At 40.0% G+C, this 25,710-nt stretch overlaps 1 protein-coding gene across 2 annotated transcripts in view; it reads left to right on the top strand.

Annotated features, from left to right (window-relative positions):
• The first annotated feature begins 2,600 nt into the window (after nucleotides 1-2,600).
• abch1 (ATP-binding cassette, sub-family H, member 1) overlaps nucleotides 2,601-25,710 on the top strand; it is a 35,290-nt gene continuing 12,180 nt past the window's right edge. Inside the window, exons 1-11 of one of the 2 annotated variants that reach the window (XM_085799445.1) lie at nucleotides 2,601-2,910; nucleotides 5,959-6,107; nucleotides 7,766-7,925; nucleotides 10,222-10,376; nucleotides 13,118-13,225; nucleotides 14,281-14,374; nucleotides 18,482-18,556; nucleotides 18,881-19,061; nucleotides 19,817-19,913; nucleotides 20,017-20,185; nucleotides 21,247-21,347. In XM_085799445.1, coding sequence (XP_085655571.1) covers nucleotides 5,974-6,107; nucleotides 7,766-7,925; nucleotides 10,222-10,376; nucleotides 13,118-13,225; nucleotides 14,281-14,374; nucleotides 18,482-18,556; nucleotides 18,881-19,061; nucleotides 19,817-19,913; nucleotides 20,017-20,185; nucleotides 21,247-21,347 — 1,274 coding nt within the window. In that variant the 5' untranslated portion in view covers nucleotides 2,601-2,910; nucleotides 5,959-5,973. Of the gene's footprint in view, nucleotides 2,911-3,957; nucleotides 4,037-5,958; nucleotides 6,108-7,765; nucleotides 7,926-10,221; nucleotides 10,377-13,117; nucleotides 13,226-14,280; nucleotides 14,375-18,481; nucleotides 18,557-18,880; nucleotides 19,062-19,816; nucleotides 19,914-20,016; nucleotides 20,186-21,246; nucleotides 21,348-25,710 lie in introns of those variants that run through there. The other variant, XM_085799446.1, reaches the window with a different exon arrangement.

The raw sequence follows: 25,710 nt of genomic DNA, 5'->3' as shown, positions 1-25,710 counted from the left end.
CCAACCTCAACTAAAGAAACTCTTTTCCAAAAGCTCCTATGTGATGAGTGTCTTGTTTTGTGCCTCCATCTTGTGGTGTCTGTGGGAACTACACCATCAATGGGTCTCAAAGTGGGGTCAAGGGGGTCCCCAACTTTTTCTTGAAATTTTACCACTTTTTTCTAGAATTTTTAAACTTTTTATTTTTTGAGAAATTATTTTATTTATTTATTTATTAGAAATTTTACCACTTTTTTCTAAAATGTTTAAACTTTTTTTTGAGAAACTATTTATTTTAGAAATTTTACCACTTTTTCAAGAATTTATTTTATTATTTTGAGAAATTTTACCACTTTTTTCTAGAATTTTTAAACTTTTTCTTTTTTGAGAAATTATTTTATTTATTTATTTATTAGAAATTTTACCACTTTTTTCTAAAATGTTTAAACTTTTTTTGAGAAACTATTTATTTAAGAAATTTTACCACTTTTTCAAGAATTTATTTTATTATTTTGAGAAATTTTACCACTTTTTCGAGAATTTTTAAAAAACTTTTTTAAATTATTATTATTATTATTTTTTTTTTAATTTTACCACTTTTTCAAGAATTTTTTAATTATTATTTTTGAGAAATTTTACCTACTTTTTTCTAGATTTGAAAACTTTTTTTTGAAGACTTTTTTCTAATTGAAATTTTAATTTTTTTTTAATTTTTTTTTTTTTAATTTTACCACTTTTCCAAAAAAAAATTTTTTTTGAGAAATTTTACAATTTTTTTTCTAGAATTATTTAAAAACTTTTTTTGGGGAACATTTTTGCCACTTTTTTCTAGAAAGTTTTGGAGAAATTTGCATCACTTTTTTCCAGAAATTTCTCTACAATATTCCCAAAAATTCACACCATTGGCCATAATATGAACGTGCATTGACTAAAAAAGAAACGTTCTTCAGTTTCAGAACAAATATTTGTGTATTTCTGGTGTTTGCTTCGAAATTTTATCCAATGGGGGTCTGCGGTCTAATTTGTGTCAATTTAGGGGTCCTTGATGTAAAAAAGTTTGAGAACCACTGATCTACATCATTCCCAAATCCTTTTTCCCCCCCAGAGCCCTGATGGATGGAGGGATGGAGGCGTGGGAACCAGCAGATCTAGACTTTTCGCCTCATTTCAAGACAAGTTGTATACATTTTTTATTTAACTCCCTAAGTGTAACCCTGTCAGAGTCGTCTAAATGAAACAGGGCCACTGAGGTCACTGTTTTTGAAAAGCAATAAATACTGTAAAATGACACTTAATTGCCAGTTTGATAATTGATTTACATTAGTATAAGAAAAATAACAGGTAGCTAACCCTTTAATTTACAGGCTGCCTACGTGATATTGTCAAGAAATAACAAGTAATTGCATAGTAATGTCCAGAAATAGCCTAGAAATAACGGTCATTTCATAGTTTATATCATGTTTTTCATCATAAAGGAATGAGATTACACGCGTTTCATGCTTTGAATTTTTGGGGGATGGCCAGAATTTTTCTCCACCAAGTCTTTGCAATTGACTGATGTTTCTGGGCTGCTACTATACGCAATCAATCTTTATCTCTTGGCTATATTTCACAACATTACCGATGAGTCAATGAGGTTGACCGTTATTTCTCGCCTATTATAGACATTATGACGCAATTGTTGTTTCTTCTCGGCTATTTCTTGACATTATCACGTAAAAACGGCCTGTAAATTAAAGGGTTAGGCTACCAAATAAAAAAAATAAGAAGCTGGACCTGATCAATGCAGATCAATTTACATGTCCAGAGTCAGACTGATACTTTTTGCAGTGGAGATCCAGCTCCTACAGCTACAGGTGCCTTCACGCGTCTGCAGGCATGAAGGCAGCCCCCTATAGATGAGGGTCTATAGGCGCCCCCCGCCCCATGCACCAGCATCAGTCAACCACCTGAACAGCTGAGAAAACCCAGCACAGTTTGTCTGCTCTGAAGAAGAAGAAACTACATTGTCCTAACTTTGATGATAAAAAGTCCATCTCTCTCTCTCCATCCCGCCCTCCCTCTCCATCTCTCCGTCTCTCCATCTCTCCCTCCTCTCGCTGTCTCTCCTCGCTGACTCTCCTCCCTCCTCCCTGCTGCCATGGCCGCGGAGGCTGCCGGTCGGGATGATGCGACGGCCGGACCTGCAGAGGCAGACTGCACCGAGATGGATGAGCGCCGGGTAAGATGCTTTAGGATGAATTGGGAGATTGTTTTTTAAAATTTGCATTTGCAGGAAACGTTTGAGGACGGAGCGTCTCTTTACCCAGCAGCAGCATCAGGCCTGCCCCCCCCCCTCCCCTCCCCTCCCCAGTCTCTGCAGCAAGATGGAGAGGAAACTCTGCAGGATGCACGATGCTGCTGCTGATGCTGCTGCTGCAACCTGCGCGACTGCTGGTTGTTGTTGATGGCGCGATGTTCAGCAGGAGATTGAAGTTTAACAGAGGGGACATGGGCTTTATCGTTCAAGCAACAGGGTTTAGATGGGAGGAGAGAGAGGGAGAGGGAGAGGGAGCGGGAGAAGGAGAGAGAGGGAGAAGGAGAGCGCTGTGCACCACACGACCGCTGCAGCGCTCACATCCTGTGACGCGCTGATGTGAAAGGGAGAACTGAAAGCGCAGCAGCTGCTCCGTCCCTCGGTCCCTCGGTCGCTCGCTCGCTTGGTGCATGTATGTAGGCTACACCGGCTCTCAGCTTTATAAATAGCCCGGCACGACAGAGAGAGAGAGAGAGAGTGGCCACCGTTTATCAGTCGGTGCATCGGGAGGGGAATGTGTCGCAGTCGCCGCGTTTTGCAGCTGATTCCCGGGAGGTTTTTCAGCGCGCCTGTCGAGCCCGTTTTCTTCCACTTGGCGGTGACGCAAGTTAAAGGCAACAACTTGGCAGGCAAAGGTAGGAATTCTTCCTGATCAGCAGAGCAGAGCGGTGTTTGAATGAATGAATGAATGAAAAAGAGAGAGGCTTTGTTTTGCAGTTTGAGGTCGCAGTCACTCACTACACTATCTGAGGAAAGTGTCAGCAGAGGAGCCTGCAGAGGGACAACGAGTTGTTCTCTCCAATTACAGCTCAGTGCATCAAGAGGATGTCAGCTGGAGGAGTGCGACCGCAGATAGAGCCTCTCTGCACACAGGACGGACTTTATAACTATTATGTATTTGGACTAAATAGTTTAGATTAAATTAAAAAAACTACAAGTGTCCAGAGTCCAACATTAGTTAATGCAGCAGAAGTTTTAATTTTATCATACTAAAGAGTAGGCTATAGTCTTGTGGAGAAATGTCTTGGTAAGGATTTAGTTCCCAGATTTTCATAATGTTTCCCCTCAAGTTATTCAGGGTGGCATCCAATATAACCAAAATAAACATACATGGGAGAGTATTTCAGGTTGGGATCATCAACAGACATTTACTAGACATCTTGAAGATTGTTAAAAAAAAAAAAAAGTTAGAAAAAATATATCAATGGGGTACATTTTTTGTGTTTATTTTAGTGTTTATGTACCATACATGATTTAATCATGGCGATCTCCATCTCTACCAATTCCTCATGCCAAGACAAATGCCAGAAAATGGGGTCAGTTGTCTCTGTAGGATGTGTAGTCCAGGAGCTATATAGATGGAAATTGTTCATTTTTCACAGTCGGAAATCCAGGATGGCCATAAAAGATGGTCAAAAAAAACAAAAAAAAAAGAAAACATGCATGGGACAATACTTTGTGCAGGGATCATCAAAATGAATTTACCAGACACCTTAACGATTGCAAAAAACTAAGTTAGAAAAATAAATCTTTTGGGTGCAGTGTGTGAGAGAAGTGGGTATTCCTCAGAGGAAAGCATCCGGTCCTCCACCTGCAGCCACCTGAACTGAACTGAACTCAACCTGTTCTTCCACTTTGAATTTCAATGTGTCAGCTGATTATCACATGCTCTTAAACTGTTGTCTTCAGTCTGAAGAAACACTCATCAGCTGCTCTTCATCCTTTCCACTTCTGCATTTTTCGCCTTCTGCTTCACTCGTGGTGAGTGTTAAATGCTTAAATTTACTCACTTCACCCTCCACTGACCTTATGTGATGTGACATTTACTGTCGGTGGCGTGTTTTCCTTTAAGATAAGACGACTTTATCTCTTTTTCCGATCATAATGTCACCTGTCAATAACAGATCTTAACTGGCTTTTGAAACCAGCAGCTTGTCTTCCTAAACAATCACAACCACTGAGTAGTTTGTATAGACTGCAGGCGATATCAGTGTTGATGTACAGTATATATTATTTTTTATTATTTTTTGCAGATGTGGGCTATGGTGCCAAAGGTGAGGGAGGGGTAGGGCACCAAATGCATCAGATTATGCAACACAATCTGCCTAATCTCCTTTTGCTAGAAAATGAGAGATGCTGGATTAAAGGAGGGAGTTAGTTAGAGACTGAGGGGGGAAACCCATGAAAGAAAGCTGTTATTAGAGATTACTGGGCAAAGGATTGTTGTACGACCCAGATACTTTGTCTGTCGGACCCTGACAAGATGCACAAAGACAACCAGGAATATCAGAGTTTGTGTGTGTGTGTCTGCGAGAGAGAGAGGATGTTTGTTGTTGCTCGAGCTGAGATTTCACCTTGGGACCTTTGGGTGAAAGGTGAAACTAATAGTTTCACTCTCCACTTGCATTCTTGGGAAAAAAAAAAAGACTAATCTTGTGGTTTGGTGACTGGCAGGAATGGTTTGCATTTTCTCTCAGCTGCTTGCAGCAAAGCCTTTGTAAACCTCCATCACTCCCACTGATGGAGTGAAACACTGTCAGATATTTCATATGTAAATCTAAATCTGAATACTATTCATGATATACAACAAGTATATGGAGAATATGAATAGTTTATTGTCTGCTGTGGTGCTACATCCCTCTGTTGTATATTTTATTTACAATGTTGTGTCTGAAATTACAAGGTTTTATTGATGATGACATTTAATTTCTATAGGAAGCAACTCGCTTGGTAGTGAGAATGAATAATGTTTCTTGATTGAATGGGATGGGACTTTAATCGTTGAGTTTAGAGTCTTATATTCAACAACACATGATTTGTGAGGTGTTTTGCTGCAACATGTTACTTGTGCAAGTTGTTGTTCTGCAGAGGATGTGTGCATTCCTCAGATGGTTTGATATGCATGGCAGCTCGTCCCTGTATACGATTGCATAAAAATAGGGAAGGAGTGGAGGTTTTCGTGCCAGATTCCTTGTATGCATGAGCAATGTTTGGCTTGTGAAGCTGATAGTAGATATTGAAACTGTTTCACCATGCTGGGTGATCAACCAACTGCTGCCACTCTGTTTAATAGTGTAGTTAATTGTCGTGTGACGATAAAACAACAGAGTGCAGCAGCAAGTCATACAACATATTTCATGTACAGCTCTCGGTTTAATGCATTTAAATCACACGACAGAGCAGAAAAAGGGAAGTAATATCGTCCAATCACACTCGACTTTGGTTCAGATTTGTACATTTAACATATTACAGTAGGTTAATAGAGTAAATACAGTGAATTGGGCTGTTACAGCTCCAGGAAACATTTTGGATTAAAACAAGGACGCTTTATATTCTAGCTTCAGAATATTTCCTCATTCATTTCCATCACATTCGGTGGTGGAAAATATGCACTTTCTTCTACTTTCCTTGCAAAATACTTCATTAAAAGCAGCTCAGCACACAAGAAGAGACAGCTTCAGCTCATCTCAAACCTTCATAATGTATGTGCACATGTGACAGCACTTGTGCATGCGGTGAATAATGGAGGATGAGTGCATCTGTTATTGTATTGTTTTCCTGTGCAGTGATATGATGAGTGACTTTTCTCATTGGCGAAATCTGAGGAGACACAGCGATGAATATGTACTGTCACTGGTGTTTAACAGAGTCTCTTTCTCTCTCTCTCTCTCTCCTCTCTCCAGCTGAAGGAGGAGAACATGACGGCTGATGTGGAGGCCACTCTGCCTGCTGGACAGGGGGAGTACGCGATCCGGTGCCGGGACGTGTGCCGGTCGTACGGGAAGCTGAAGGTCCTCAGCAACCTCAACCTGACTGTACCACAAGGCCACATGTGAGTAGAGCGTGTAGACTGACTCAGCAAGGTTGTTTGTTTTGACTAATCTGACATTTGATACTTGATTTAATGGACCTAAACTATGTTAAGAGATACAACCACACCCTCTACTTTACCTTTGGCCTCTAAAGGCACAAGCATTGGCCTTGGACAGGTCAGTGGATGTAGATGCAAATGAGACTCAAATTCTTGGGTGAGGTGTCCAGCACTTGACTGGAACCAGTTCACTCCAGCTTTCTCCTTTTGTCATGTATCTGCTGACCGATCTCTTTACTTTAACTTCACCTGTGAATTTACTTTGTCTCCTTTAAACTGAAACAGGAAAATTCAGTCACAGAGAAATGTATAGTATGTAATCTTAATGAAAGAGGTCATGCTTTTTAATTTGTGGTCAAGCTTTAAAGAGGAACTATGCAGGTTTTTTCTCTTAACTAGGCTACATTTTTACCTTAATTAAACAGCTTAGGACTAATTGTGATGGTTTAACTTGTTACAAAGGAGAATGGAGGCTCTCTGCCTTTCAGGCACATGTCAGTTATTGCAGTTATCTGCACCGCCGCCTTGGTGTCCCAGGTCTCGTCTCTGCGGCACCGCGACACAAACGTGCCCCGTAACCCACAATCTCTTGTTTATGACAGATTAAACTACACAAATGTACACGTCCTACCATCATATATGATGTGTAACGTTATCTACCGCTCTATTGATTGATTTCTCACCAGCTTTGTTGTAAACAAATGCACATGGCCGAGAGGAGGGTTAGCAAAACAGCGGAAAAGCGACCAGACTTGCATAGTTCCCCTTTAAGTTCCTAGAAGAATTTAGATTCATGATGCTACGGTGGCCCTGAGAGCTCAACTACACTGCAGCTTCAGAAAAAAACACACAAACACTCAAACATGCTGCAAATGCAGAGCAGGAATTCATCAATTTGACAACTAATGCACATTAGGATAATCACAACACTTGCAAACTGGCCACTGGGTAAGGCTCAGTCACCTTTTTTGTTTCTCATGACCTTTCTCGTCAATTATCTATCATTTATCTGCTAAGCAGGCTTAGCAGATGTAGGTGAGCAGGGTCACTTTTCTCACACATACCTGAATTTCTGAGGTGACAAATGAAAAACGAGGAGAAAAAGAAGTCAGAAATATACAACTGAGCGCATGAGCACAATAGATTCAAGGTTCAAGATTCAAGACAACTTTATTAATCCCTTAAAGGGCAATTCCATTTGGCGGCTCGCACACCACATGCTCATAGCACAAACACATAACAAAACAGAGAAACCAGGAAAGAAAAAAGAAGTCTGCTAGTTACATGTAAGGAATATGAATAAATAAATTCATTAAAAGTAGAAATTTGAATAAATATCACCACTGAAAGTACATCTCTATATCTCTGATATCCAGTACACACCACAAGCATCAGTGTATAAATAACTACAGGGAGCTGTTATCTGGTTATCTTAAATGTTTATATAGAAATGATCTGTTTCTATTGTTCCCTCTGATAAGCTGTCATGCCTGGCTGTTCACTTCACTTATTTGAAGTATGTTCAGGGCTGGGACTGTGTGACATCACCAGATTTAAACACTTGAATAGACGATGAACAGAAACGACCTGCCATCACTCACTCGGATTCTGTGTTGCAGTTATGGTCTTTTGGGCCCCAGCGGATGTGGGAAGACCACGCTGCTGAAATGCATTGTGGGAACTCTGAAGATCTCGCGGGGCCACATCTCCGTGCTGGGGAAGCCGCCTGCATTCCCCGGTCACGATGTGCCAGGGAGGAAGGTTGGATACATGCCACAGGTAAACAACACGTTGAAAAAGTTATGTGTGTGTAAAGTTTGAATCAAAACCTGCACAAGAGCAAAAATCCAGTCTGTGTTTGTATTCATGAAGCTGCTGCAGCGAAGTCGCCGTGGTGTCCACATCGGCAACGAGGGGATTAATTAAGTGCCTTGCTCGAGGGCTTCTTTAATTCCCCCTCTGTTGCAGTCAGTGAGCTGGACCTGAGTGTGTCTCATTACTGTCACAATGGATACCTGATGAGGCCGATAACACACATGGCATGTTCCCTGTAGGAAGTGGTCTGTGACCCGGAGAGGAGGAAACGCGACACCTCACCTGGTCCCCAGTTTGCAACTGTTGTCCCGCTGTGGTGAACTTGGCTTGTGTCTTTTGTTCTGAAGTTGCAACTAAAACGTGATGCCGGCTGGCTTTAATACATCCAGTTCATTTTAAAGGGATAGTTCAACATTTTGGCAAATTGGCCCATTGCCATAATCGCTATAGTCATAGCAGTAGGTTCATTACCTTTAATTGTAGGTGTAAGCTATTTTCAGTACGGCGGAGCGCAGCAGCTGGCTGCTCAGAGCTACGCTATGGAGGCTAACGGAATTTCTTGGTTTCCCTCATTAAACTCATCAAATTCAACATCCCAAAACTCCACAGCGCTTTTGTAGACAAGTTGTGACCTGCACAACCACCACGCTATGAGATAATGACGGAACGATACGAAACGGAGCCGTTTTCGAGGTAAATACAGGGTAAATACGGAGACTGCTTGCTGAAAAACTGTCCCTGAACGCAACGCGCATCAGCGGTTTTGTATGAATTTACCTCGAAAACGGCTCTGTTTCGTATCGTTCCGTCATTATCTCATAGCGTGGTGGTTGTGCAGGTCACAACTTGTCTACAAAAGCGCTGTGGAGTTTTGGGATGTTGAATTTGATGAGTTTAATGAGGGAAACCAAGAAATTCCGTTAGCCTCCGTAGCGTAGCTCTGAGCAGCCAGCTGCTGCGCTCCGCTGTACTAAAAATAGCTTACACCTACAATTAAAGGTAATGAACCTACTGCTATGACTATAGCGATTATGGCAATGGGCCAATTTGCCAAAATGTTGAACTATCCCTTTAAGTATTCAACCCTTCGAGACTGCATATTCTTCACTTGGTAAAACCAGACGTTAATCCTTTCAGGTATGGGAGTCAAAGGTCTCTGAAAGCATCTGTGCAATGCAACAGCTGAGTAAAACAAATAATAACATAGTAAAGTGAATTTGTCTTTGGTTGAAATATTGTAGATGTATTTCTGCTGGTGTTTTTCTGTGCTTAAAGGGATAGTTCAACATTTTGGCAAATTGGCCCATTGCCATAATCCATAATCCCTATAGTTTTAGGAGTAGGTTCGTTACCTTTATTTGTTGGTGCAAGCTATTTTTAGAACGGCGGAGCAGAGCCGCGAGCTGCTCAGAGCTACGCTAAATGCAGAGACTGCTTGCCGGAAAACGGCCCCTGACGGGAACGTGCATCAGCGGTTTTGCATGAATTTACCTCTCAAACAACTCTGTCTGGTAACGTTCTGTTATTATCTCATAGCGTGGTGAATGTGCAGGTCACAACTTGTCCACCAGAGCGTTTTGGAGTTGTTGGATTGTGTATTTAATGAGTTTGATGAGGGAAACCAAAAAATTCCATGAGCAGCTCGCGGCTCTGCTCCGCCGTTCTAAAAATAGCTTGCACCGACAATTAAAGGTAATTAAAGGTAATGAACCTACTCTACTACTATACTACTACTACTACTATAGGGATTATGGCAATGGGCCAATTTGCCAAAATGTTGAACTATCCCTTTAATCCTTTCAGGTATGGGAGTCAAAGGTCTCTGAAAGCATCTGTGCAATGCAACAGCCTGGTAAAACAAATAATGAAGTGAATTTGTCTTTGGTTGAATGTATTTCTGCTGGTGTTTTTCTGTGCTTAAGGAAAATGTTGTTATTGTTTTGAGTGACGGTGATCAGATATTTAGATCTTTTGACAATTTAAATTATCTTATCAATCATCAAAGATCAGGAAAATAACTAAAGACTCAAGTCGAGTGGTAAACTTAAGAGCACCACACTCTGAAACTGTGAAAAATGTATAGATGTTCAAAAAGAGGAAATGAATATTGTTATTCTAGTATTGGTAAGAAATGTAGGTATCGCATCAACACTAGTATGGACAGAAAAGCGGTACCTCTCTATGTTAATACATTTTTACCTGCAACCTCCCTTTTAAAGAATATAACACTCACACACACATATACCTTTGTGTTTCACAGGAGCTGGCCTTGTACAATGAGTTCACCATCGGCGACACTTTGACCTTCTTTGGCCGAATCCACGGACTGACGTCGAAGGAAACCCAGTCGCGCATGGACTTCCTCATCGACTTCCTGGATCTACCTCAGAAACACAGCCTGGTCCGAAACCTCAGGTAAAAAAAAAAAAAAAAAAGTGTTATAAAGAGGAACTATGCAAGATTTGCACCTTAACTCATTCAGTGCCAAAAACGAGTTTCGACAAGTTTTTGTTTTTTTCACTGTTTATGCTAGACCGAACCGGCCATGAACGGGCGGCCAGAAGCGGTGTTGCCAACTTGCCGAAGTTCTCGCTAAATCTGGCGACTTTCCAACCTCTGTTGGCGACTTTTTTGTTTTTTCAAAAGCGACTAGCGACAAATCCAGCGACTTTTTACTGATGTTGTTACAAACATTTCTGTTTTGGAGACTCCGATGTGAACCGCAGCTCACGGTTCTTTCTCCGCCGTTCTAAAAATAGCTTGCACTGACAATTAAAGGTAACGAACCTACTGCTAAGACTATAGGGATAATGGCAATGGACCAATTTGCCAAAATGTTGGACTATCCCTTTAAGGGCAGTGTGAATTGATTGCACTTAGGATAAAGGAGCATTTGTACCTGTTTGTCCTTGGGAACCACTTTATGAAGCGAGGTAAATGTGAGTTAGGGTTAGCTGTCTGTCTCTGCAGAGATGCCCGTGGACTTTGACACATGAATTACACTAAGTGACTGTGCACACACACACACACACACACACACACACACACACACACACACACAGACAAACATAATCCCTCTCTCCACCATAGACCATAAACCCCAGCGCCCATAAAACAATATTGTGCGATAAGGAGACGAGCCAGTCTGATGATTATTCCTGCCGTAGAACGATGTTGCGTTACGTTGATTTAGAAGAGGTTCATCACGTCCCTGTAGCATTAACATAGACTGTGTTGCTATGATACTTACTGTGTTTACTTTGCCCTGTGGTGCAAATTATTCAGTGTGCAATGCAGTTGGGTCTTATTTACAACAACTCCCCTCTTGTGATTTATTAGTTTAATAATGCAAAACCATGCATGGAGCAATCAAAAGTAATCTCCACTAAGCTTTTAGGATAAAATTATACTTCAAATGTAAAAAAGTTACTACTTATAAATCTGATCTTTACAAGGCTGCTACAGAGCCACTGTCTTGACTCTGTCACTGATTAATAACTGGAAAAGGGAAGAAAGTTGGCGCAGAGTTTTTAATTTCCCCCTCCAGTTTCCACTATGCATCACGTTTATTGCCCCGTTAAACAAATGGTCACATCTGCAGAGCCTTGTTGGCTTCTGGGAGTTTGTGGCTCGATTCAGAGTTTCCATCTCCCTTCGCTATCGGCTTTACACATTTCCACAGAACAAAACCAAACATAAACACGTTCTCAAGCCATAAAAGGAAACAATCCAGCAGCATGAATTAAAAATAGAGCATTTGGCGTATCATCAAATACTTCTGCTGCATCTCTGCTTTAACCATTAAGTTATTTTTTGATTGTTTTTCTTTATTTTAGTCAAAAAAAAACCTCACGTTTACCTCAAGGCTCTTGTATATTCTACAATTATTAGAGGAAAAGTAATCGGCTCTTGTTACAGATCATGATTCACATCCCTGATTCATTACAAAGACCCCTCTGTTTTCCTGGAGAGGCCCCTCGCAGCAGCTTTCATTAGCACTTCATGTAATATTTATGTCATCTGTGGTGTAAGAACCCGTCATGTTACTGAGCTGCAACTCAAAAATGACCAGTGCGTTATTTTTTATTTTTTATTTTACACGGTGGCGTCATGTTGAAGATCAGTGGTGTAAATGGTTATCAGTGCTGCAGCTTCACACATTATCAACTTCATCAACAGTGTCATGCAAATGTTCAGCAAGTGGAAGATGAAATGATCTCCAAAAGGGCATAAAGTTACAGATGACACATTCCCTTTATATTTGAAACAATATTGTAAATATATGTAAATGTGTATGTTTGAGGAGACTGATTGTTAATTGACTAGTGGAGAAGGGGTAGGTTTAAATAAGCATATGCTTCATCCTACTCCTTTTCAGACATGTTGGGTTCACATTTTACTTTTTTGTGTTACTCATACATGTTCAAAATAAAGCAAAGCAAAGGAAACAATATATGTTTTATTTTTATTTTCATCTGTTACATTTTCAAAATGACAGAAGAGGAAAAGGGCCCACAGCAAAGGTTTGTCCTCCCTAATAGTTAGTATCTACAGTTAGTAGCTCACTTCCCCCTTTGGCAAATATCGCAGCGTGTAAATATCTTGTCTGATACCTTGGTCAAAGTTATCTGAGAGCTCAAATCTTTGGGGTTTCCCGTTCTTTTGCAGGCTGCTGCTTTGTTTCCCCCTTTCACTCTAAAACTGCAGAAAACAAAAATAATACACTGATATTGCTTCAAATATTGCAAAAAAAAAGTGTTTTTAATGTTTAACTTTTATCTTCCACTTGCTTTCCTGTTCACATGAACAGAGATTTTTAGCAGCGGTGCCCAAACTTTTACACACCGCTGTATATTTGTTGACAAAATGAGATGAAACTTCCTCCTCCTGACATCCATCTCTCTCTCCCTCGCTCTTGTTTTTGCCTCCGTGTTGTCGGGCAGGTCGGTCTTGCAGGTTTTGTCGGTGCTACAGTACCACCTCTCTCAGGAGTGAGCGGTATGCACAGAACGAAGGTGGATCATCGGTTACGCAACAATTAAGAATGTGGACGGAGGAGTCGCCTCCATCGACCTCTGACTCCTTTCTTTCTTTCTGTTTTTCTTTCTTTTTTCCTGATGTGTCTGTGTCTGTGTCTGTGTTTGTGTTTGTCACAGCGGCGGTCAGAAGCGCAGGGTTTCTCTGGGAGCAGCTCTGCTCCAGAACCCGGAGCTGCTCATCCTGGACGAACCCACGGTCGGAGTGGACCCTGTGCTCAGGGCCAAGTATGCACTCAACACACACACACACACACACACACACACACACACACACACAACATCAACATTAGTGTCTGCCAGCCATCTGCCATAAATCAAGCAGGTCCTGGTTTATTTTTGTGGATGTTATATTCAATCTTAAATCAACAAACACGTGAAGCTTTGACGTTGCTGTCACCCGGTGTTTAGTCTAAAGTGAAAACACATCTTTTTTTTAAACAAGAGCCTGTGAACGAGTGCAGAGCTGTTTACCACTGAACTGTAATGTCCCCATAACCACATAAAAAGATAAGACATAGAGCTGTAATGTGATCAAACAATAACCAAGGCCCCCACACAAACTCTGTTATGTCACAGTACTGATATCATATCGACGTATCGTCTGTCTGCACTGTGATATACTGTAATTCACCTGGCTGTAAATGCTCTTCAAAAGATCGTTGTCTTAACACTGACAATATTGGATTAAAGTTTCCCTCAATAACGTCTCCTCAAGCTATTTATATACATTTTAAATCGACCCTTGAATCCTTTATAAATCGTTTCTTTTCATCTTATTAGTGGGGAAACACTTGACTTTAATTTCCTCTATTAAAACATAAGTTAAATCAAAACAATATAATGAAGCTGGAAGCAGAAATAAGGACATTTTAAACAAGTTTTCATTAATTTACAATCTAATTTCTTATATGAAAACACATTTTAGCTGTTTATAGAGGAGGAGGTGTTATACTGATTACTTAATGTTTATATACTACCTAATGTTAGATTGTGGTATATTGATCAACTTGGAAACACACTGGCTTCACTATTTGTTTGTATGTTACAGAAAATCAAGTCAGAAACCATTTTTTCCCCCTCTGAAAGCCCGCTGCCCTGCCTCAGTGTGTTGCTCCAATCTCATTGTGTAATCGCTTCTTCAGCTCAGACGGTTGGCAGGCGAACGGCCGCTGGAACGAGCTGTGAGCTTTTCCAGGCCGAGATTTTTAAGGAAAACTCTCTTCTGAGTGTTATGTAATTTGTTTTGGTTTCTTCTGCCTTCTCCTGTCTCTCCCTCTCAGGATCTGGCAGCATCTGGTGGACATCGTGAGGACGGGCAAAGTCTCCGTCATCATCACCACACACTACATAGAGGAGGCCAGGCAGGCCAACGTGGTGAGATAATCATCCATACATGCACCGAACCTCAACCTGAACCCACGACCGTCAACATATACGAGATAAATTAAGCATGAACGCACGTGCACACTCGAGTCGAGAGCATCCAGGAATACAGCCGTGAAATCAAAGGCATTGAAGCCCCTTTAGAAACAATAAGTCTATTCATATTTATTCTATGTGAACTGAAGTTTACTGTTCATCGGTTTTGACAGGACGCACAAAAGCTCAAACTGAGCGAGAAAACATCCTATAGGATCTGTATAGAAGCTCTGTTGTGCCTTTTTACAAACAAAAATAGGTTTGCAGTTTATTCTTATGGTTCATGAAACAGTTTAAATTATAGTTTGCTGACTGCACACTGCAAAAACTCAAAATCTTACCAAGAATATTTGTCTTATTTATAGTCAAAATGTCATTTCTAGTCAAAACAAATCTAATTATCCTTAAAATAAGTCTCATCACAATAAAAAGTAGCTTGGTTTTAGACACTTTTTACTTTACAAGCATATTTTCACTTGAAATAAGTAGAACAATCTGATAGTGGAGCAAATCTTTCTTTCTTATTACAAGCACAAAAAAATTGCTTTCACTGGCAGATTTTTCTACTTATTTCAATTAAAAATTTGTTTGAACAAGTGAAAATGATCTAAAAACAAGTACATTTTTAGGTGATGAGTCTTTTTTTAAGTGGAGAGTGATTAGTTTTGACAAGAAATAAGACAAATATTCTTGTCTCAAAGATTTTGAGTTTTTACAGTGTGTGAATCCCAGCTACAATAACAAATAGCTCCTTTTAACAAGCATAATACTTGTTACTGTGTCGTTTTAAACTATTAAAAAATACACAAAATAGCCGCTATGTTGCTTTGGACGGCATTTCCCTTCATTATATTCACAAGGGCAAGTTAAATTTGGGCCAATCTCACACTCAAACACACGCACACACCATCCTGCTGCTGCTACTGTACCACATGTGTATTAATCCCCTGCTGAAAATAGTCCCCAAGCAAACAGATGCAGCACTCACTCCTTTCTACTCCTGTTAATTAACATTAGCTCTTTTGGTTTTGGCTCTCACAGTCAGATAAATATTGAATCACTCCTCCAGCCTCGTCCTCTCTCGGTGACATTGATACGACTGTAATAGATTGGTTTTTTTTTAAGTCACATTGGCACACAAACTGAATTCGTAGAAAGGTAATCAAGTTTATTGCCCGTCGTGATTATATAATCTTTATTATCTGATCACGGTGCAGTGGGTAAAAAGGAACCGATCTGGATATTGGACCTGGAAAAAGTTTGCAAAGTTGCAAAACTACACAGCCAACATATAATACAACACACAGACTGTGAAAGAGAGAAGAGGAAGTAAAGCAAACACACTTTTTATTTTTTCCACAGTCTGTTTATTGACATTTTCAAATTAAGGACAAGACTCAAGACAAAGACCAAGGAGAAGAAACAACTCGACTATATAGAATTGCAGAAATGCATTAACAATAACAATAATAATACAATATAAAAAGTAAAATAAAACAAATAACCTTGACCCTCACTGGCCGCCACAGTCAGGCCTCCAGTCGCCCCACGAGTTCATTCACTGTTTCACCCACTAATCCTCTTTGTACATAAAATCCATAAAGTTCAAAAAGCTTTACAGTTGTAAGTTTGTCCTGTAGATTAGGACTCACAAGCCACAATAGTTTTCTTTTTAATAGTTTTCTGGTGAAAGTTGTGGTTTTGACTTCAACTGGAGACAGAAAGAGAAAACTATTAACATTTCATGATCAAGTGGACGCTAATTTGTTCTGCGATTACATTTTTAATAATCATAACAACACATGAAAAGTTTATGTTTCGGGTTTAGTTTAAATGATGTTTGGGCTAACATACTGTACATATTCGCTTTAAGTCTGTGTGTCTGTGATGACTTTAAGGAAATGTGCAGCAGAGGCGAAACAGATTGAACAGATAAAGTTGTCTGAGACTTTCGGAAGCTGAAATTTCACTTCTCTGTGTCAGTTCCCCAACGCAGATCAGTATCTGTCGTGTAGCTGAACAAACAACTGGCTCTCGACTTCCTAAACCTCCTCCACCTGCTTCGTGCAGCTGCAGCGTGTGTGTGAATGTGGATGTTTGAGTGAGGTTGACAGATTTTATACTAATTGTTTCTGTGAATTAACATTAAAACCTAAAAATGTTACATTTCTCGTGCATCATTTACCAGTTGTAGTGTGTCACGGTCCTCAGTCTGGTTTTCGCTGCAGAATATTTAGTCTCATAATGGTTTCAGAGCCGTTCTAAGAAGCTTTTCCTGCTAAGAGTCAGAAAAAAACTAAATATTTGTAATTCAAAACAAACAATTCGCCGTTTGAATGTGGGGTTAAAAGAATTTCCAAACATAATCCAGTTCAAAAAGAAGTACAAAGAAATGATTTTCAATATGTAGAGGAATGAGGGTGTGACAATCACAAGGTGCTTATTAGTTATTTAATTATTTGGGTATTTACTTACTTATTATTATCTGTTGCTCTGTTGGTGTTACCTTCAGTTGGTCTTTGTATATGTGTTTGTATATGTCTTTATATATTAGAGATAAGAGAGATAAAGATTAGTGATAATGTATTAGAATAAATCCAGCTAAATTAATTTATTGTATAGATTATAATGACAAGGAAGCTTGATAGTTAATTTATGAATAGGGGATGGGAGTAAATAAGTTTCACTTCTTCCCACTCCTTTTCGGATATGAAAAATCCAATTATTTTCATTTTTCATGTATTGTCATTACAAAATATTTATTTGTCATGTCTGTCCATTACTGTATTATTTTCTTATTTCTTTTTATGTGTCTGAAATAAACTGAAACTAACTAACGAACTAACAATCTGTAAAGACAAATCTGGTGAATGCGGACGAGAGGGGAAAAAAAGCATGTGTGTCACTCTTTTTAAATAATCCAATGTGAACGTGTCGACCTGTGCGGTTTCTAGATTTCAGTTCAACAGGTCACAGTTAATCAGCTTGTTTATAAAAGAATGTGTGTGTGCATTTGTGTGTGTGTGTCATATTCAAGCTGAAACTCAGACTGCATAACTCAAAATGAGGTCAAGGGTCATTGTGCCCCCTCCTCGCTGATGCAGCCACATGTAAATATGGAGCCAGAAACTCTGCACTAGAACCGGTCTGACGGCTCGGCAGCTCCGTGATGTCTCCATCCAGGGTTAAACCGTACTTGTAGGCGGGTGGAGACCGATCGGACCGACTGAGGGGGATTCCACTCATTTATTTCAGTTCTTGCATGCGACTCGACTGCATGTGTCACCTTTGACAGAAGTGTGTCAGGTTAAAAGAACAAAAATGCATCACTACACTGCAGAGGAATGAGATGCACTCGGTCGCCTCAACACGTTTCTGTTATTGTTTCATCAGTCGCTCTGCTGCTCTGTAAACGGCTGCTTGTTTATGTATGAAGACTCAAACTATTGATCGATTAGACGAGTAATGTCTAAAAAAACAACGCGCTCAACCCTCCAAAAGTATAAATAGCTGCTGAATCCTCAAAACAAAAATCCACATAACAAAAAATCTACAAAAAGTACAAAACCACACTCCAATTTAAAGTATTAATTGCCACACAAACATTTTGGGGAAAAAAGTTTTCCTAATACACGTTGAAGAAGGATTTTTCCTGAAACGTTCATGTTCATGTATATTTCGTATATCAATTAGACAGAAAATAGTGTTCAAGCATCACATTTGTCAGAAAAATGCTGTTTTTCTTTTATTATTGTAAAGTAAATCAAATTCAGAATCAGATTTTCTGGTCTTCATTCCAATATTAATAGTTTTGCTCGTCTCTGCTGCTCAATTATACAAAATAACAGCGGTTCAATGTACTTGAAAACAGCAGCTTTAATAATATAAGCTGTAATTATTGTCTTGAAAGGAAAACATGACTCAACATTTAAGTTATTCCTCACTCAAGTCAAGTATCAGAGAAATTAAGATTTTTCACACTTGAAGCTATAATTTTGTGACTCTGTTCTGTTTATAAATAGCTCTGTTCCCTTTTCTTCTCCTCTTGTCTCTGTTCTGCAGGTCGGTCTCATGCGTAACGGTCACCTGCTGGCTGAAGGTCCTCCTGAGGCCGTCATGAAACAGCACAGTGCGACGGTGAGTATCAATCCCCCAGTGGACGACGTGGACACTGAAGGACACTGTGTTAGTAGGGCAGGAAGGAACTATAAAGCAGCAGTAGTTCATATTATTAATGTTGTTGTAACATGAAGTGAAGATGAAATGAATGTCAGACTGAATTTATGAGCACATTTGAATTAGTAAATCCTGAGCTGCATGGATGAGATGTCAAAAACCACTCGACAGACACAGAAAAACAAAAATAAAACAGTTTCACAGTGAAAAAGAAGTGAATTGGTCCCTGTTTACCTGCATCACCCTCATCCTCCTCATCGTCATCGTCTTCGTCGCCTCCTGCAGACCCTGGAGCACGCCTTCCTGCAGCTGTGCGAGACGTCGGACCAGATCGGCTCCAAGCGGGGGTCCAGCCCCCAGAGCGGCGCGCTGGAGAACAGCCAGTCCTTCGAGAGCGGGCGGGACGAGAGTCGACCGATTCTGGCGATCGGACCGGGAGCCGCAGAGGAATTCCCCAAATATTCAGGTGCTGGTCTGATGCATTAAAGAACTTTTAGATGTTATTTCCACTACGGACATGGAAATCTCATGTACAGAGGGTAGGATGCATGTAGTACTGACCAATCTATGCATTTTGTCAGTCTCTTCTTTTTTTAATCGACCAAATGAATAAAATAAATGTTTTTTTGTTTTTAGGTTTCATAAGCAACCAATATCTGAAATTGGTCACTATTGCAGAGATGATTATTAGAATATAAATACTGAATATTAAATACATGAGATAGAAATCCCCTGAAAGCACTGTGTCAAATCACAATATTGCATGATATCATCATCCTCTTTCTCTCTCTGAAGCTGCTGGTTCAGCTTCAGATGTGAAACTTCTGGACCAGAAACAAATCAAACTCCATCTTCCTAAACAGTCACTGCTCTGCTGTTATTTGACCTTTGAAAAACTATTATAACACCACTTCCTGGTGCAACAATTGTCATTTTATCAATTATTTTTTATTTATAAAGCGCATTTCAAAGGTTAAAACACTTATAATACAATGCAAGAATAGTGCAAACAACAAAGAAGTGCTGAGCTTTTAAAATTTAAAACAAGACAAAACAAAACAAAATCAAAACAGTATCACATACACATATTCCTACATACATGCACGCGGACACACATGGGTATACACGACTTTATGATCGACTATAAGGAGTCTGTTTATGACATGTTTATGTTTAAAATCCTCTTCTTGATTTGTGCTCCTGTGTGTTTTGACTGTCCAGCCGACTGGAAGGTGCGAGCCAGACACATGCTGCCAAAGTGGAGAAACATCACGTCGCTGATGATCAAGACGTTGGTGCGGATGAAGAGGCTGCCGGGGTAAAACGCTGTTAACGATATTTATCAACATCAGTGATGAACAGCGCTGACGCCGACGCTCTGAGAGTTCCTCGCTCCTCATCGTCTCTTCTGTGTTTCGCAGCTCGTTGTGTTTCCAGTTCCTGCTGCCCGTCATCCAGATCTCTCTGATCTGTCTGTGTGTCGGAGGAGATCCGCAGGGGATCCAGGTTGCCGTGGTGAACAACGAGACCTCCCCCTCCGCTTACAGCCAATCGCTGCTCTCCTTCCTGGACAACACCAGCGTGCACCAGGTATTCACTCACTCAGCCGCCACGAGACACGGAGTTATGTGTCTATTGATCTTCTTAGCTTTGTGTTCAGATTGTCTCTTTATTACTTAAAGGGATATTTCACCATTTGGCAAATTGGCCCATTGCCATAATCCCTATAGTCATAGCAGTAGGTTTGTTACCTTTAATTGACGGTGCAAGCTATTTTTAGAACGGCGGAGCAGAGCTGCTCAGAGCTACACTACGGAGGCTAATGGGACTTGGTTTGTCATCAAATACACAATCCAACAACTCCAAAACGCTCTGGTGGACAAGTTGTGACCTGCACATTCACCACGCTATGAGATAATAACAGAACGTAACGAGACTGAGTTGTTTTCGAGGTAAATACAGAGACTGATTGCTGAAAAACTGTCCCTGAAGGCAACGCGGATCAGTGGTTTTGCATGAATTTGCCTCTAAAACAACATTACATTACATTACATTATTATCTCATAGCGTGGTTAAAGTGCAGGTCACAACTTGTCCACCAGAGCGTTTTGGAGTTGTTGGATTGTGTATTTGATGAGTTTGATGAGGGAAACCAAGAAATCCCATTAGCCTCGGTAGCATAGCTCTTAGCAGCTCACGTCTCTGCTCCGCCGTTCTAAAAATAGCTTGCACCGACAATTAAAGGAAACCAACCTACTGCTATGACTATAGGGATTATGGCAATGGGCCAATTTGCCAAAATGTTGAACTATCCCTCACAGGAGGCAGTTTCTTCTCTGTGGTAAAACGCTGTGATCTCAAAATGGTTTCAGTCTAAAGAGGAAGCAGGTCGTTCTGCTGCTTGATCTGAAGCAAATGAGTTTCACTTCAAGGTCACAGACAAAAAGAGAAACCTTTTCTAGGAATCAGTGAAAGACAACGCCTTATAAAAAAAACACACACACACACACATACCAAAACTGTAAAGTAAAATATCAAACTCCCAGACTTTGATATCTTTTAGTGGATATACATGTTTACTCAAAAATGTGGTCACTTGATATAAAAAGATGAGAATAATAATATATGAATAATGTCTGTTATCTCTCCAGGTGCCGTTGTCCCACACCGATGCGTTCGATGGGATCTATAACGGAGAGTACTGGGGCGTCATCGGCTTTGGCAAGAACTTCACCAGCTACCTGACCAAAAGGTGAGAGAGGAGCGGCAGCCGCAGCAGCAACAGCTCGTCTTATATAAACAGGATCAAGCGTATCAGGCATCAGATGCGATCAATTATAAATCTCTGTTTCCACTATCGGTTACATTGATCCGGTCACAGGTTGACTGCCTCTCTACCTCCCTACCTGGTCCTTAGAGCCGCTGCTGCATCAGCCTCTTGTCGACCTCATGTCACCGTGGAAACAAAGTGATGCAAATGAGCTGGGCGCGGTGAAGTGCACTGATTTTAAATATAGGGAAATCAGAGCTCAGGTGTCAGAAGCTGCAGCTGTGCATCCAGAATTTACTATCCAAGGTTATTATAGTTTTAAAAGTTTCCTTAGTTTTTCAGTTTGCTTTTTTATTTCAGTTATGGTTTCCTTAGCTCAACAAGCGATAAAGCAGTTTTAATTTAGTTTTTATTTTTGAAGGAATTCACTAGTTAGTCTAAGTTTTAGTTTAGTAGTCAGGTTTTAGGAGAAAACCTCTGTGAGACCTCTGAAGATAACCTTTCAAATTTGTTGGATTTTTCTCTTTCACATCCCATAAATGTTCCCGTCAGTCCTCATCACGTTACATTCACTCTTGGGTCGTGCTCGAAGTCGTCCCATATTGAGCTGTGGCGTTTTCTTCCTGCAGTTTTAGACATCTCTAAGAAAACTAAAACTAAGCTGATGTTATTTGACATTCAGTTTAGTTTCAGTTACTTCTGCATTGTTCATTGTAGTTTTTATTTAGTTCTCGTTTTTGGGAAAATTGGCATTTTTATTTTTATTTCAGTTCACTAAATTATTTTTTCACCCCAGTTTTAGTTTTCTTTTCTTTTATTTATTTGTTTATTTGAATGGGACAATGCACATTAATGGACATAAGAACATGTAAATATGCCGGAGCAGGATACTAGTTTCCGTCCGTAGTCCCGATAACATAAAAACAGTTCAAAACAATACAACATACATATATAGTAAACACAAAAGGCAACAATAACAATGAAAAACACATTGAGAAACACAAGTTATAATATACATACATACAGGTAATTTACAAAGTGGCTGTGGATAATGAGGCTTAGTTTTAGTTAAAGGGATAGTTCAACATTTTGGCAAATTGGCCCATTGCCATAATTGCTATAGTCATAGCAGTAGGTTCGTTACCTTTAATTGTAGGTGTAAGCTATTTTTAGAACGGCGGAGCGAAGCAGCTGGCTGCTCAGAGCTACGCTATGGAGGCTAACGGAATTTCTTGGTTTCCCTCATCAAACTCATCAAATACAAAATCCCAAAACTCCACAGCGCTTTTGTAGACAAGTTGTGAGCTGCACAACCACCACGCTATGAGATAATGACGGAACGATACGAAACGGAGCCGTTTTCGAGGTAAATTCATACAAAACCGCTGATGCGCGTTGCGTTCAGGGACAGTTTTTCAGCAAGCAGTCTCCGTATTTACCCTGTATTTACCTCGAAAACGGCTCCGTTTCGTATGGTTCCGTCATTATCTCATAGCGTGGTGGTTGTGCAGGTCACAACTTGTCTACAAAAGCGCTGTGGAGTTTTGGGATGTTGAATTTGATGAGTTTAATGAGGGAAACCAAGAAATTCCGTTAGCCTCCATAGCGTAGCTCTGAGCAGCCAGCTGCTGCGCTCCGCTGTACTAAAAATAGCTTACACCTACAATTAAAGGTAATGAACCTACTGCTATGACTATAGCGATTATGGCAATGGGCCAATTTGCCAAAATGTTGAACTATCCCTTTAACTATAATAACTCCGGTTCTGACCTGGATTTTACACTTTTATGGAGGTGGAAAAGAAAAGTTTCAAACAGATAACAAAGTTAGAGAGTGATCAAACTGGGATTTAATGATTGACAGCAGCTTTTTTTAACATCTGCATCATGTGAAACGGCTGCAGTGGCGCATGTGTGCAGGGATGATGAACATGTGTGTGTGTGGATGAGTTAGTCTCTGTTCTGCAGCTGGAATGCAGTCTGTGCGTCACCGCAGCGTTGTGATGGAGCGGCTCTGCTTCACTGTGGCTTTTAAATAACTATTAAAAAAATCCCTTTGACGCACATGAACTCTCTTCTGTAATCAGAGCTGCGTTACAGGTGTTTAACTATCATTCATCATCAACATCAGTTTGAGTCTCTGCTGTGATAGAGGGAGGAAGTTATCAAAAAGGTCAGAAAATGGAGACAGGAGGGGAGAAGGAAAGAAACACATGATGCAGGTCAAACTGTGTGACGGACGGACAAGTTGAAACACGTCCAGTAACAAACAGCTCAGACTGAACTGAAGCCACAGACGCTGAACTTTGTTTAATCTCCTCACAGAGATCGTTTTACACCTCGGCTGAAAATGCCTGGTGTTCATGTCCTCGCTCTCCATGTGTAGCCTATGTGTGTGTTTATTCAAATCTGTGCTCACGCTCCTCTGACACACGCCTCCTCCTCCTGAGTATCTGGTTACAAGATTGTTTTTTTTTCTTCTTCTGAGCACCACTGTCAACTTCTCCTGAGTTGTCGTGCAACTTTTAGCAGCTTTAGTTTGCCACAGTGTCTTAAAATGCACCGTGTGTTGGGTTTGTGACGACTGAAATTGCTCACGTGACAAGTGTGAGATCAAACTGTTACATCAGCAGAGAGCAACACAACCGTGCAGCGTCTTTGATTCGTGATCTTCGTGATCTTACAAAAGCGATTGTTGCAAACACGAGATAATGCACAATGACAATGCAGATATTCACACTTGCAGCGACCTGGGGATGAAGGTTGTGCTCTTTAATACAGTATGTGGTGTCAGGTTCATGGCGCCCTGTGTTTAATTTCCGTCTTTATAGAGACATATTTAGCATTTAAACACTTAATAATCATCTATAATATGTTATAACCCTGTATAATGTAAATGTAAAAGCACTTTAAATTGGCAATTGACATAACAGATGTGTAAACAGATGATTGCCTGGTAGCACAGAGCTGTATAAACTGTTAGTAAATACTTTATAACACAGAGAAGAGCCCTTTTTATGTATTGTCATGTATTATTGATAATGATTACTAAGCGATGTTATCAATCATTCAGTAGGTGTTTGTGTAGATCCCTCATAAAAGGAGTAATAGTTGCTGATTGAAATTCACCATTAGTTAAAAATGCCCTCAAATCTGCTCATACATACATTACATTATGATGTTTACTAGAATAGATTCACTTTATAGAAAAAAAAGACATAAAAGCATAAAAATAATACAGAATTTTAATGTACTTCAATTTGAATTTCCTGAAAGTGACTAATTCCTTTCTCACTGATCTTTGTTACCTGTCGTCTCTGTTGAGTTTAGTCTCTCTCAGTTTCAGCCGCACATAAACAAACACATACAAATCAAGCTTCAACAACTCACACCCCAGAATCGCACTGTCATGTGAGGATGAGTCAGTTCAGGAGGGTAAAGGGCACGAGTTGTTCCAGGTCTTAATCACTCTGATACCTTTTATGCATGTGTGTGTGTGTGTGTGTGTGTGTGTGTGTGTGTGTGTGTGTGAGATCTCTGGGTAGACAGTCTGGTCCTTCCTGTCCCAAACACACCTGAACAGGTCACAGCGCAGCACCAGCCAATAAAACGCTAAAGCTGCTGCTGCTGGTTGAATCATGTGACAGACCTGCCTCAGGAGGAAACCATGTGAAAATATTACAGAATAATGCACTGAACTAATCCTGCTCATACAGTCTATGGTTCATTGACTATGAATTACTGTGTTAGCAATGCATTATGGGTAAAGAGTCGCTGCAAACAGAGCTTGTTGTGATATAACTGAGGTAAAGAACCACAGTGCCCCCTTTACCTGCAAGTACACCAGTCTGCTTAAAGGCCTCCTACACACAAACATTACAGCAGGTCATGGTGGTTATTTAATGATGATTATTGATTTGATACAAACTGGAGAAATGATAAAGGAAGTTATTCAAATTCAAGTCCACTAAAGCAGGAAGAAGTTTGAGATCGAGCTTCAGTGTCTCAGGTCAAATCATGTACAACATGCATGCATCAACAAGACTGTGTGCATTGTCTTATTTTTGTCAGAGGAAAGTAATTATTCTTTTTTAAAGTTGTATTATAATTAATTTAGTTGAAAATACACAAAAAAATCATTATGAAGATGATTTTTTATGGCACTTTTCATACAAGAAATGCAGCTCAAAGTGTTTTACATGAAAGAAAAGTCATGCACAAAGTGAACATAAACACATTCATGTGCAATGAGATTTAACAGATATAAATATACAACATACTGTATATAAATTAACAATAAAGAATAATCACACAAATGATATTTGTTTGATGACAGTATTCTGTGA

Source organism: Trachurus japonicus, chromosome 15 (genome assembly GCF_045865225.1).
Source record: "Trachurus japonicus isolate A0001 chromosome 15, Traja_1.0".
Taxonomy (NCBI): Eukaryota; Metazoa; Chordata; class Actinopteri; order Carangiformes; family Carangidae; genus Trachurus; species Trachurus japonicus.
Note: the sequence above shows the minus strand (reverse complement) of the source record. Positions and strands in the feature narration are given on the sequence as shown.